This window comes from Protomyctophum bolini, assembly GCF_963924005.1.
Source record: "Protomyctophum bolini genome assembly, chromosome: 21".
In the NCBI taxonomy this organism is placed as follows: Eukaryota; Metazoa; Chordata; class Actinopteri; order Myctophiformes; family Myctophidae; genus Protomyctophum; species Protomyctophum bolini.
Genome location: NC_137882.1, coordinates 18,146,345 through 18,160,005, shown reverse-complemented (window position 1 = coordinate 18,160,005; position 13,661 = coordinate 18,146,345). Strand labels below are relative to the sequence as shown.

General features: G+C 42.1%; 1 protein-coding gene across 1 annotated transcript; it reads left to right on the top strand.

Annotated features, from left to right (window-relative positions):
• Positions 1-165: 165 nt before the first annotated feature.
• On the top strand, positions 166-11,006 carry lrrc31 (leucine rich repeat containing 31; the record flags this gene model as incomplete). The annotated part of the gene is made up of 11 exons (XM_080793775.1): positions 166-178; positions 2,006-2,209; positions 2,747-2,890; positions 3,910-4,077; positions 4,163-4,327; positions 4,669-4,869; positions 6,222-6,389; positions 6,665-6,829; positions 7,996-8,151; positions 8,978-9,085; positions 9,596-11,006. 11 exons carry the CDS (start codon positions 166-168, stop codon positions 9,913-9,915), a joined length of 1,812 nt encoding a protein of 603 aa, XP_080649901.1. The 3' UTR covers positions 9,916-11,006.
• Positions 11,007-13,661: the final 2,655 nt, after the last annotated feature.

Sequence of the window (13,661 nt, the reverse complement as noted above, 5' to 3'; positions counted from 1 at the left end):
GGCAACTATTAAAGTTTGTCCAGATATTGCACAAAATGTCTTGAAGGTGCATTTATGTGCCTAATGAGAATGGATCAAACCTTTAAAAGTGACATTTTGTTTCTGACTAACAGGTTGATTTCGTAGGTTGAACGCTACTGCTGTCGGTGCTTGTATTGGTCTTAAATGGAGTCTGCAGGTATGGTCTTTAAATGCAGTTTCATGACATCCTTTAGGAATGCAATGCCATTTACTGTGCAGATCATTTCCTCACAGTCGCTTACCAAGATTTCGATAAACAATAGCCCATACTCGACAAGGAAAGGTTGAGGACCGCTCACTCATTAGACGGGACAGATTTTCAACTTTATACTCTATGCTTTCAACCCCCTGCCCCCCATTTAGTTATTGTCCACCTGGGGGTGCCAACAGTTCTTTTGTGGCAAAAATACATGTTGAAAATGGATCGCCAACAAACGCTTTAAGATGTTGTACAGATTATTATTTTTTATAACAACAGCGACTCTAATATGCAGCTGCATTGATAATTTCTAGTTCTGTTTAGCAGAGAATAAAACACAACTTTCTGCCATTGCTTTAAACAGCACTTTGATCGTCCGGATCTACTCAAATTGTTATTGGTTTCTGCCTGGTGTGGTGAACCACGTGACCAGGAAGTGCCTAATTTATGCACCCTTGTGCACCGAAAAGGCTAATCTACAAGATCACAATGGCTAGAGGATGCGACGCACGGTGGGCTTGTAGATCTGATATTTTTGGTATACCGTCGTACGACGAAGTACAACTCAGGCGTACTTCGTTTTTATTTTCTTTAATAATACATATTCAACTCCTTGGCGCTGACACATGACACTTATGGCTTATTTCAGAGCGTTGCTAACATTTGAATGATGTGATGTGACGTTTGAAATATACGTTTAAAAAAAAACCCCACAACAGACATTGTTATTGCCGGGATTGACTAACCCTTTCCGAAAGCCCCATCGGTATCGCTTCTCGGCCTTTTGGCTAAGATCAAGTGTAGTATCTGTTCTTATCAGTTTAATATCTGATACGTCCCCTACCCGGGGACCATATATTAAATTGATTTTTGGAACTGGGAGATGGAATAGGGGCTTGCTCCGTCCACTCCACGCATCGACCTGGTATTGCAGTATCTCCAGGAACGGTGCACCCCCCTCTCTATGTTAAAATAAATGTGATGTGATTTTCCTCATTTTAGTGATGATTAGTTCATGATTAGACCATGTTGTTATCGTTTTAGCATGATTGTGGCACTATACCTCTAGTCTATACTTTACCTGCAAACTTTTAATAATAAAGTATGCTATTGCTATTCAATCAATCACTAATGCTTTGCAGTTATATTATGACTTGTGAATTCCAATTTAGTTTTGATCTGTTTTTGTCAGAGTTGAGATCCAGCAAGGTCAGAAAAATTGCAGTTGCATCATGATGTGAACTTGTACATCTGCAATTTCTGCTTTTTTGACAGACTAAAATTATGGACATTTTACAAAAAACTGTTTCAGACAATAATGTGATAATAATAATTTCAGTACATGTAATTAACTGCATTCAGCTGCTGGGAAAAACAAACATCCCATTATGTAAAGTGAATGCTTTTGGGATTGAGAACAGGCATACAGTAGTCCAGTGGTTCCCCAACTGGGTGTCGTTAACCAGAGTAACCAACAATCTATTCTATACTATAAAACATAAAAAATTCACTACCTTTAGAAAGAGACAAGAATTGTGAAAATAGCCGATCTACAAGCTCACAACGCCTCGCAACTTGAGGCGTTGTGAGCTTGTAGATAATCTATTTTCACAATATTTATCTGTGGAACAGAGTCAAACAAAATGTAATGCCTTAACTCCCGGTCCCCAGTTCAAATATTATTATTATTGGTGGCCTGAAAAGTTTGGGAACCCTTGCTCTAGTCAAATTCTGGACAAAATGTCATTTAATACTTCACATGATAGTAATTTTGTTATTGGTCAGACGGTCAGCGGGGTCGGGACGTGGCGGGCCAGAGGCGGTCTCCTCTGGACCTCATCATGAATCAGATCCGCAGGAAGCGCTCAGCCGCAGACCGGAGGTCGTCATCCAGCCGGTTCCTGTCTCGCACCTCCGACAGGGGAGGAGGGATCTCTGAGGACAGAGACACAGAGGACAGGGACCACAGAGATGGAACAGATGGCTCCGGTGAGATTCGGCTGAAGATATGAGGTTGAAAGGAGTTGGGAAGTAACTGGAAAATGACCTAGTTAACTTGACATTGTCGTATGGCATTCCCTAATGTAATTTATCTACATCCCAACCTGAAAATGAAGCTTCTGTTTGATTTATTTGTTTATTTAATTTAATAGATAGCTGGAGAGACCCCTGTTATGGAACAAGTTTACTGAACAAGCAATGATTTCTATCAGAATAGAGCTCCAGCCTAGCAGCACTGGTCACCCCAGCGTATATACAGTAGATGAGTCATCACTGACCATAACATGATGTACTCTACTCTTAACTAACCAATATAAGCATTAGAATGCCAGAACTCATGGAAGTGTCCTTCAGGTACTAGACAATGGGCAAACTGTTTTTCTTTAATTGTTTCTGTTGTGAACCTTTGCCTATTAACTACAATATGGAAACAATGGTAATTTTGTAAATGTTTTTTTGATACTTTGTTTAATATGCCAGACATACTGCATGTTCTCTCATGCAAATTGTTTCGTTGTGCCCTAGGTGTCGTCGAGCCAGCTGAGAATGAGTGTGACCTGGGCTGGGGTCGTATGTGTGTGTTCTTACAGAAGTTGGGAAAGAAGGCGGATAGCCGGAGCCTGAATGCAGCTCACTGTGATCTTACTGCCACAGATATATTAGAGCTAGGTGAACGCACGCACGCACGCACAGTAAAAGCAGGCTCTGTATCCAAAAATGCCTGTATTTAGCCATGTTGTTGACAATCTACTTTCATTTAGTATGTATATTTGTGTGATTGTGACAGTATTAGAGCAGACGTAGAATACGCACATCGACAGGCTGGGTGCTGGGCTAAAAGAAACTTCATGTAGATAGGATGGAGCCCGCACACCACAGGTAAAGGTAAGACGTTCTTTATTTAAATAAAGAACGTCTTACCTTTACCTGTGGTGTGCGGGCTCCATCCTATCTACATTGTGACAGTATTAGACCATTTTTTGGCAGTTTGAATTGAAATTGTGACCACTTGCTGGGGACAGGCATAAGAGCCTTATTTATGTTAAAAATACATTAATTCATAAAAATAAAAGCACTTGCAAAGTTATATGTAATACAGTTGTGTATTCTTACGACATTAATTTCATTATATTTCTTTTCATATTCCATCTGAATTAGTTGACGCACACACACGCACACATACAGAACAGACTGTATGCCAGCTTTTTCCAGTTTCCCTGGATTTTGTTTCACAGGAGAAATAAAATACTTTGACACCACCAGATCCCTGGCTTGTTAAAGGCACGTGTACTGTAGGTCGACAGGCACAGGTGCCAGCAGCAACAATTAGTTTAGCATCTAGTTTTGAGATGCCAACATTCACTGTTGTGAGCAGTGGTGTACTGTGGATTTTGTAACTACTGGAGTGCTTGGCAGCTTTTTATTTGTACACACTAGTGGAAAACCTGGTTGTGAGCTTAAAAGCTATTTTACAAGTGAGACCTGGCCAGGACAGTAAGACCTTGACCAAGACCAGATAATTTCAGTTAAAATATCTGTGATAGGAGGCACCCACTTGATAACCCCTTTTTTAATCTAACATCTTAAGCATCAAAACTAACCCAACTGGCACACAAAGGAAAGGTCACACAAAGTTACTTCACGTGCTGCACACTACTGTATATAAGACCTCCTTTCTCCCCCGTCAGCTACTTTGCTCCAGTACCTTCCTCAACTGGAGGACATGGACATATCGTGGAACGAGCTGATTGGTGGCTCCCTGCGGGCGTTGACCTCTCACCTCCAGCATGCGGGTGGGCTCAGAACCCTGAGACTGTGCAGCTGTAGACTGAACACAGATGACGTTGTTGCACTAGGTGAGAGACGGCACATTCCCTTTTCATATTTTCATGAATTGGAGTTTGTTCACACAATCTCTGTTTCTAATGTGTGCTTTTTAAGGCGAGGCTCTTGGGTGTGTCCCCCTTCTGGAGATATTAGACCTGTCCTGGAACGTTGGTGCTGGGGGTGGGGCGTTGCAAGGGCTCCTGGGAAAACTTTGTCCGACGCTGAGGGAGTTACACCTGGTGGCTTGCCAGCTTACTGCTGCTGATACCACTGCACTGGGTAAGACATACAATACTGGTTGTTCTGATATATGGATGTTTTATTTTATTTTATTGCATATGTTTTGAAAATGCTATTTTGTGTTTTTACAGAGATATCCTTACTTTATATTAACAAGTCTAGCGACTATTCCAACTCGAGAGGTTACTCTGAGGGTTTTGTCCTTGTCTAACTGTTTCAGCCATTTCCTCTGCTGTTCTAGCCTCTACACAGATATCGAGATGAGATGTAGAGATGTAACCAGATGTATTGGTGGGCGTCGATCTTCGTGAGATTATAGCTTTATATAGCTATAGTATAGATCATCTTTAATGGCCGCTCCTTGTCTCCCCCACCCTCAGGAGGCATAGTGAGTGCTCTGCCCAGACTGAGTGTGTTGGATCTGTCCTGTAACCCTCTGTTGTCAGAGGACTCACATGATGAGGCAGAGTCTTCAGGGGGCAGTCTGGGGGATCTGTCTTCCTCCCTCTGCCATGCCACCTCCCTCACCACACTCCGACTGCAGGCCTGTAGACTCACGCCAAACAGCCTCCACTCTCTTGGTAGGAGAACTGATCCTTTGTGGTTTGATCTGACATGAGCCATGTTCATGGATTAATGGATTCTCAGTCGATAATGACTGATTTCAATCATTTGGAAGCCAGCTGGAAGGATGTTACAGCAGCACAAATAGCCGATCCACAAGCTCTCAATATGGTTTAACATGTTTCGGTTACTATTGTAAGATTAGAGCAAGATTACAGCAATTGAAGTGGTCAAACTAGCAATGTGTTCAGAAGCATCTTCCATAAAACCTGAATGTTCTCAGACATTTCATATAAAAGCATGGTTAAAGCCTCATTATGTGATTTCTTCACCTGGGGCTGATTGGCAATGTAGAAATGCAGGAACAATATTACTAAAACAAAATGTTGGGTTAATTGTCTAGGAAACAGTGCTAGTTTAGGGGGCTCCAAATTGCACATTAGGAATTGGCCATATACAGCATTTTTCAGTCATGAGATTTTATTTTGTTGTAATCCATGCATGTTATTTGGCATGAGTGAGTCTTTTCTTATTGGTGCTGAGGGTGACTATAGTAGAGTGGGTATAGGATCTGGGTGGGATGCCGTGTGGAACTATACACGCATGATTGATCAAAAACCTCAAATCAGTAAACAGCTCTGACCGATGACCCTGACAACCAGTGGTGGAAAGTAACAACATTTACATATTTGTACTTTACTTGAGTATTTCCAATATCCAATACCTTTACTTCTACTCCACTACATATCAGATCCAAATATTCTACTTTTACTCCACTATTACTCCACCAGTTGTTTGAAAACTTTAGTTACTATAGTTACTTTGTAGATTTTGATTATTATTAAATATACATTACCCACTTCAGCCCTATACAGTACATATTTCGGGCCATTTGATCTACAAGCTCACAAAGGCTCTGTACCCAAAAATGCCTGTATTTAGCCTGTCCCCAGCAAGTGGTCACAAATTCAAACAGCCATACATTATAAAGTAATGTATACAGACGTCTAAATGTAGCACTCATTCCTGAGATGAGGGACAAAAGTGGAAAAAACATACATAAGAGCCTTATTTATGTTAAAAATAAATTAATTCATAAAAATAAAAGCACTTGCAAAGTTAAATGTAATACAGTTGTGTATTCTTATGACATTAATTTAATTATATTTCCTTTCATATTCCATCTGAATTAGTTAAAACTGAATGCATTCTATACATTTTGAACATTTTGAACTTGTCAAATGGGTAGTTTTGAGACCAAAGTATTGATACTTTTACTTCAGTAACTAAATGTGAGTACTTTTTCCACCACTGCTGACAACACTTGCTTCAGTTTCTGTGCAATAAATGATTACTGTGCTCGCTGAAGGTGGGTCGCTCCACTACCTGCCGTCACTGCGCGAACTGGACCTGTCCTGCAACAGGAATATGGCCGGGGGACTGTCGCACCTCACCTTCCACCTGGTGCACCTCACGCACCTGGAGAGCCTCGACCTGCACCTGTGCTCTCTCACGCACGCCGATGTGGAAGCGCTGAGTGAGTTGTGTTTGCGTGTGCGCTCTGAGAAGGAGGGAAATTAGTCAATTATATGGTCTGCATTTCTATATTCTTGTATCTAAAAGAAGCACTTTATGTGTTACAGTACAATAGGCCATTTACACACACTTATGGCGGAGGCAACCAACGCAATGCACCAACATGTTCATCGCCCTAAAAGCCACAATGAAATTGTTAAATTATTTGTACGACAATAAATTAATCATGAAGTAAACTACATTTGTGACAGCCCTTATTGTTTACTTTATGTCCAGTACAGGCACTCCCCTCTCTTGCCGAGTTGTCCGAGTTGGATGTGTCGTCCAATAAGGAGGTTGGAGGCGTGGTCGATTCTCTATGCTCCGCCCTGCCACTGGCACAGATGAGACGCCTGCCACTCAACAGCTGCAGTCTGAACCAAATGTCATTCGCTGCATTAGGTACTTATCTATGAACAATACTTACTATACCATACATACAATACTATTACCACTGTTATTACAACAATTACTGCTTTGCTAATAATACACAGTGTCAATTTTGACAGTAAATATTTATTTAGTTTTAGTCAAAGTATTTTGAATAAAATTCCATTTAGTTTTACTTTTAGTCACATTTCAGTCATCTGAAATGTTTTAGTTTTAGTTAACTAGATAGACATCATGATATATCTATCAACTAAATCTACAGTTGATTTATGCCCTCTACACACTGCACAATATTTGTTCCGATTATGCTGCTGGGGAGCTTTTTTGGTGCTTTCAGACAAAACCCCGATCTGATGCAAGATCGGGCTTTGATCGCCAAGGTTTTGCTCGCTGTGTATGAAAGGAATTGCAAGAAGATCCAGCGGTAATAAAGGCGCTTGCCGATGCATCGTGCATGTATCACGGGTTCCTGCACCTATACGTGAGACATCAAAATTAATTGAAATAAAAAACAAATGTAGCCTATATATGTATCGGGTCTGGATCGCATCTTGAACTCTTGCAGTTTGTGATCCCTAATCAGCGATCAATCGTTTAGTGTGAAAACCACAAAGATATAATGACAGCCGATTTAAAAAAAGACTCCTGTAGTGTGAAATAGCCAACATAACGAACTGATGACTCGCCGACAACTTTAAACTTAAAACTCCTCCTAAACCTCAACTAAATGCACTTTGGCGGGGCTGTGATGGCATCGTGATACCTGATTTATACTTGGCTGCATGCCAAGCTCACAACACGTCGCAGGGTGAAGCGTTTTGTGCTTGTATATCTTCTATTTCCGGAGTGCGACTTCCGCACGCAGCCAAGCATAAAATGACTTGTCTTAGTTCTACTGGATCTTTTCTCCAATAGTGTTTGTGCACTTTAGCCTAGTTGTTCTTTGTTGATGAAATTGTCAGTGTATTTAGTTCTTATAGCTTTAGTTTTTATTTAGTTTTCATCAGTGAAAAAACTGTCAGCGATAACGCTTCGTCATAGTTTTAGTCTATGAAATTACGGTAATAAATGGAAAAAGAAATGCTAAAATAGCATTCATAAAACTGTGGTCCTAAAATGTTGACTGTGTGTGTGTGTGTGTGTGTCTCTCTCTCTCTCTCTCTCTCTCTCTCTCTCAGCTCTGGCTGTACCATACCTCAGGAGTGTGGATGTTTCCTGGTGTAAAGTGGTAGGCGGTCGCTTAGCGCTGCTATTGGATGCCTTGCAGCCAGGAGTTGTCCAGGAGTTGAGACTCAGCAGCTGTCAGCTGACTACATATGACCTCTGTCACCTGGGTAATGAGCTTGTACATCTGCTATTTATGAAAATATCGAAAACGTTTCAATATGTTTTCTTTCTTTTTATTATTTACATAAATCTTCTCTTCTAGGGGTCCCTGACACAAAACATTTTCAGATTGGGTTTCTGCTGCCAAATTATTTTCTTATAAAAAAATATGAATAGGGGGTCCTCCTTGACATGGAAAAAGTCTGAAAACCATTGGCTTAGACACTGTCAACGAAGACATCTATTCCACATCGTGACCCATTTAGACCTAGTTTTTCTCGCCCGCCTAGTAGCGGAGAAAAAAAAGGGAAAAATAATTCTGGGAACTCAGATTAATCCTACTATAAATGCGCCACCTCTCTGCGTACGTGTGTGTACGGTTGAAAATGAAATGCACGTAACTCGAGAACCGTTTGACCCACCGACTTCACTGGCTCTGGTCAGGCTCTGCCAGTGGGCCTAATGAGGCCAACTCCTTTCACCTGTGCAATTTCCAGCCTCTGCCTCAGCCAATTGAGGCTCAACCAATCAGGCTCTGTCAGTGGGCTGAATTGATTGCCAAGTACACTTTTCAGTTTGCAGTCATCACACACAGGCACATACACAGATCTCCATGTGGGACACCGGCTGACAGTTAAAACGGGTGCTATGACAACGTATATCATTAGGTTCCCAAGTTGCATCCTTCCCAAGTAGGCCGGTGGCCGACTGCGACGGGCACATACAGGTCTAGTTTATACCTAAAGCTAATTCTAAAAACAGTTGTTTGTATCACTGCTCGCTATCTTTGACTTTATTTCATCCAATCATGTCTTTACGATCCTTCCTCTCTAGCTGCGGTGTGTAAGCGTGGTTCCCTCTCTTCTCTGCACGTGCTGGATCTATCGTACAACAGCCAGGTGGGGGACGAGGGCTGGGCCACACTGTTCGGAGCTGCTGGAGGTAGGCTAGGCCTGTCATAATTATTGCATAATAGCCTAATTGCCTAATATTAATTTCCATGTTGAAAGATGTTCATACATTTTCAAACAGTTTACAACTTTACGTCTGTGTGTTAGTTGAAATATATTAACCCATTGTGAAGTAGTAAAAAGCGCTTCGGACAAAACCCCTTAATTCCATTACACCCTCAAACTGTCTGCTTAAACAGCTAACACAACCACCTCTCCCTCTCATGTAAGTAATTGACAATATATAAATTCACAATACCAACTTTGATGAGGCAGTATTGCTTTGTTTTAAATATATATATGAACATTTTGGAGTTGGGTGGTTTCTTCCCGGAGGCAGAGATATTCAAGTCTTATCTGCCCTGTGCAATTATTTATGACGAATCCTAAAAAGCAAAGGAATTTTCATGTCCAATGCCAAAAACACAACTAAATCGTTAAATCACAATTATCCGTATGACAATTAATCGTCAACTTAAATGTATGTTTCTAATCGTGACAGCCCTAGTAGCCGGAGGAGGTCTGGGCTCACTGCGGGACGTTGACCTCAGCCTACGACCTTCGACCTCTGCCACCCCGTCATCCGCGGCGTGGCTCCCCGCCCTGCTCTCCGCCCTGCCCCGCCTACCCGCCCTGGCCCGCCTGGCGATGCTGCGCTGGGGCATCAGCAGTGCTCGGGCCAGAGAACAGCTGACACACACTCTCAAGAAGAGGAAGGTCCTGTTCGAGTGGGACCAACCCGCTAATAAGGCGGATGATGCCGCTTCACGAGACCTGGCCAATAAGGACAGAGCAGAGGAGGAGACTCACCCTGAGGAGTAACGCATTCATTCATATTCCCGTTTGAGGTGATGGCTTATCACTGCGGTGTAGTTTTTTAATGGTTAGAAAACTACAACATTACATCATTCGCAGCTGTGATCAGCCATCACCGCGGATCCCGATACGTCTCTCTGTTTTTACTTTCAGACAAGTCCTTTCACTCTGGGCCTATCATCTCGTTCACTGATTGGTCTAGAAGTTGGGTGGGCGGTCCACTTGGTTTTGCAGGCAGAGGCGCAAACAAACCGAGAAACAGAGCAGAGAGAGGGGAGAGAGAACAATGTAATGGAAGAATAGAGACAGCGACAGAAAGCCACGACATAAAGCAAGAGAAAATGATTATAGCTTTCATGAAACCGATTAATTGCTGATCCAGGAAAATCCCAGCTTAATCCCTAATCCAAGTTTAGTGAAATAGGCCCTAGCTTGCTTATTTCTCTCACGAAATTAGGCAACACTGAGTAGGATGGATGCGATTGTTGACGTGATGAAGACAAGCTACATAATAGTTTATCTATATGCACTGGAGAATGTGGGAAACACTCTTCTTGATTATAGACTGACACCACAGCGCGTATTCAGGGCGGAGTCACCACCCCCGGGGAAAGTTGTGATTTGCTCTCGTTCACTGCAATGCAATTTGCGGCATTTCCAAAACAATATTGCGCAGAGTAGCGATTATCAAACGTATTTGCAATGCCATACGTTGAAAGATCTGTTGCCCGTGGACAAGGCACGTTACCGCCGCGAGTTAGATATTATCGGCATAGATGTTTGTCCGTATGTGATTAAGGATTGGAAAAAGTTGCATTGGCAGCCATAGAAAATTCTTACCCCGGGCTAAAACCCGATGTGACGTTTTTGGGCGTTCCTGTCTTATGTGGTGTCAGACAGTCTATTGTTTGATTGTCGCACTTTGAAAATGTTTGTGTATATAACACACACACACACACACACACACACACACACACACACACACATTTCTATTAATATACTTCTGCTCCTGGTATTGATGATTTCTTGTATAGTGTTGTGTCTTGATGAAAACCATGATCAAATGACATGCTAGTATGCAGTGGTGGAAAGTAAGTACGTTTAGTACCACTCTCAAAGGGCACCTACGGACGGCTGCAATTCTAACCTGGCCCCCATAAAATTAATCCCCACCCCACCCTTATGTTTCTTTGCAAACACAACTTTGGGTCAACACTGTTGTGTTAAATGTCCTCTATTTAATTGGATCATTTTGGACCATGGGCATCGTACGGCATACTATAGCACGCCGTTTTTCATCATTTTTGAGGATTTGAAAAAAATGAAAAAATGAAAAAAACGATGGGTTATAGCCCATGTTTTTGGAAATTTTGAAAAAAAGGTTATCCTCGTTTCTCATCATTTTGGACGATGGGCTATAGCCCATATCTTACGGCATACTATAGCACGCCGTTTTTCATCATTTTTGAGGATTTGAAAAACACGCCACACACACACACACACACACACACACACACACACACACACACACACACACACACACACACACACACACAGAGCGATGTGTGGATAAATCACTGAGATTTGGGAAATGTGTTCTGAATGGGCCTGAATATATGTGTGTAGGCTGCAACAATGATTTCATAAAGTGTAGTTTAGTTTTGAACAGGCAACTAATGTAGTGATAGATTAATTGAATGGGCCTGAATAGATAGATAGATAGATTTCTTTATTTTTGTGTCATGCACCAAAGGCGCCCAGCCCACATGGGCTTACAGGACACACCATATCATTGCATTCAATATTGCATTGTGTACAATAAACAGATATGTTTTGTTGATATTCCCCTTTTTTTTTACACAAACAAAACATTCTGCCTTATTTCCCACGCCCTGCATAAAAAGTCTGCCAAAGCAAAAGTACCTTTCCTAAAACATAATTCCAGTTTTTCATAGTCCTCCAACCAGAAAAAGTCTGCACAGATGGTTGTCATTTTATAAAATAATACATGTGATACATGTGTTAATGCTTCATATAATGGGCAGTAAAACAAAAGATGATAGATTGAACAGGCAACTAATGTAGTGATTGATTAATTGAATGGGCCTGAATAGATCTGTGTAGGCTGCAACAATTGGCGTGCTTTGTGTAAATGGCCGTCTTGAGGTTCACTGTTCCTTTTTAGATGGACATTCCACAGCGCCAGCGCCATGGGGGAGGGTGGAGGGGCACACACACACACACACACACACTGGGGCCAGCGTGTAGGCATAGTGTACTGTAGTAAATATAGGCGACTAATAATGTGCATGGAATGGATAGTGCATGAGTGTGCAGGTTCAGCGCACACGCGCAATTGCGATGTATGGATAAATGAAATGATTAAGCAGGCAACATTGAGAAGCATGCAACATGCTCGCACACGCGCAATTGCGATGTATGGAAAAATGAAATGATTAAGCACGCAACATTGAGAAGCATGCAACATGCTGTGTGATTACCTGTTTCGGTTCGCGACACACACACAGGGCGATGTATGGATAAATCAAACAAACGAACGATTAAGCAAGCAACATTGAGAAGGATGCAACATGCTGTGTGATTTACCTGTTTGGGTTTGTTTTGCGCGACTGGCTCGCAAATGTTTGGAGGCACGCGTGTATTGAGAAAGTGCGCTGCGTTTTCTTCGTGGCATATTGTGTTTTTGGGGGGGTGATGGCAGAGTATATTTTGTTGGTGGAGTGAGTAGCCTACAGTGCAGTCAGAGAGTAGTTCACAGGTCACACACAGGAGCAGTGAAAGGGGGAGGGGACTTGGGATGGCAGTGTAGAGTAGGCACGACATTTAGGGGATAGAAACCATCCCGGTCGCGTGGTTCATCTAACGCGTGTGTCACTGTGAAGGACTGGCCCCATTAAGTGAACGTAGTTGGCGACACAGGAGCAGTGAAAGGGGGAGGGGCCTTCGGATGGCAGTGTAGAGTAGGCACGACATTGAGGGGTAGAAACCATCCCGGTCGCGTGGTTGATCTAACGTGTGTGTCACTGTGAAGGACTGGCCCCATGAAGTGAACGTAGTTGTCGTAGTAGACGCCAACATGACGATTTTGACGTAGGCTGTTGAGGTTGAGCAAGAATAGCGTGTTTCAGAAAAGTAATATTTAAACAGTAAATAAGACATTTTTGGCGAATGCAATGTAGTCTATATGTTTTGTGGGAGTGTGCAGGTTTTATTTTGCATAGAGAGATGTGTGGTGGAAGTGTGGTTTGGTCGGAGATAGAGCACGAATGAACGGCCATGTGCTCATGTACCCCCTGTCTATTAGGTCAGAAAAGTAATATTTAAACAGTAAATAAGACATTTTTGGCGAATGCAATGTAGTCTATATGTTTTGTGGGAGTGTGCAGGTTTTATTTTGCATAGAGAGATGTGTGGTGGAAGTGTGGTTTGGTCGGAGATAGAGCACGAATGAACGGCCATGTGCTCATGTACCCCCTGTCTATTAGGTCAGAAAAGTAATATTTAAACAGTAAATAAGACATTTTTGGCGAATGCAATGTAGTCTATATGTTTTGTGGGAGTGTGCAGGTTTTATTTTGCATAGAGAGATGTGTGGTGGAAGTGTGGTTTGGTCGGAAATAGAGCACGAATGAACGGCCATGTGCTCATGTACCCCCTGTCTATTAGGTCAGAAAAGTAATATTTAAACAGTAAATAAGACATTTTTGGCGAATGCAATGTAGTCTATATGT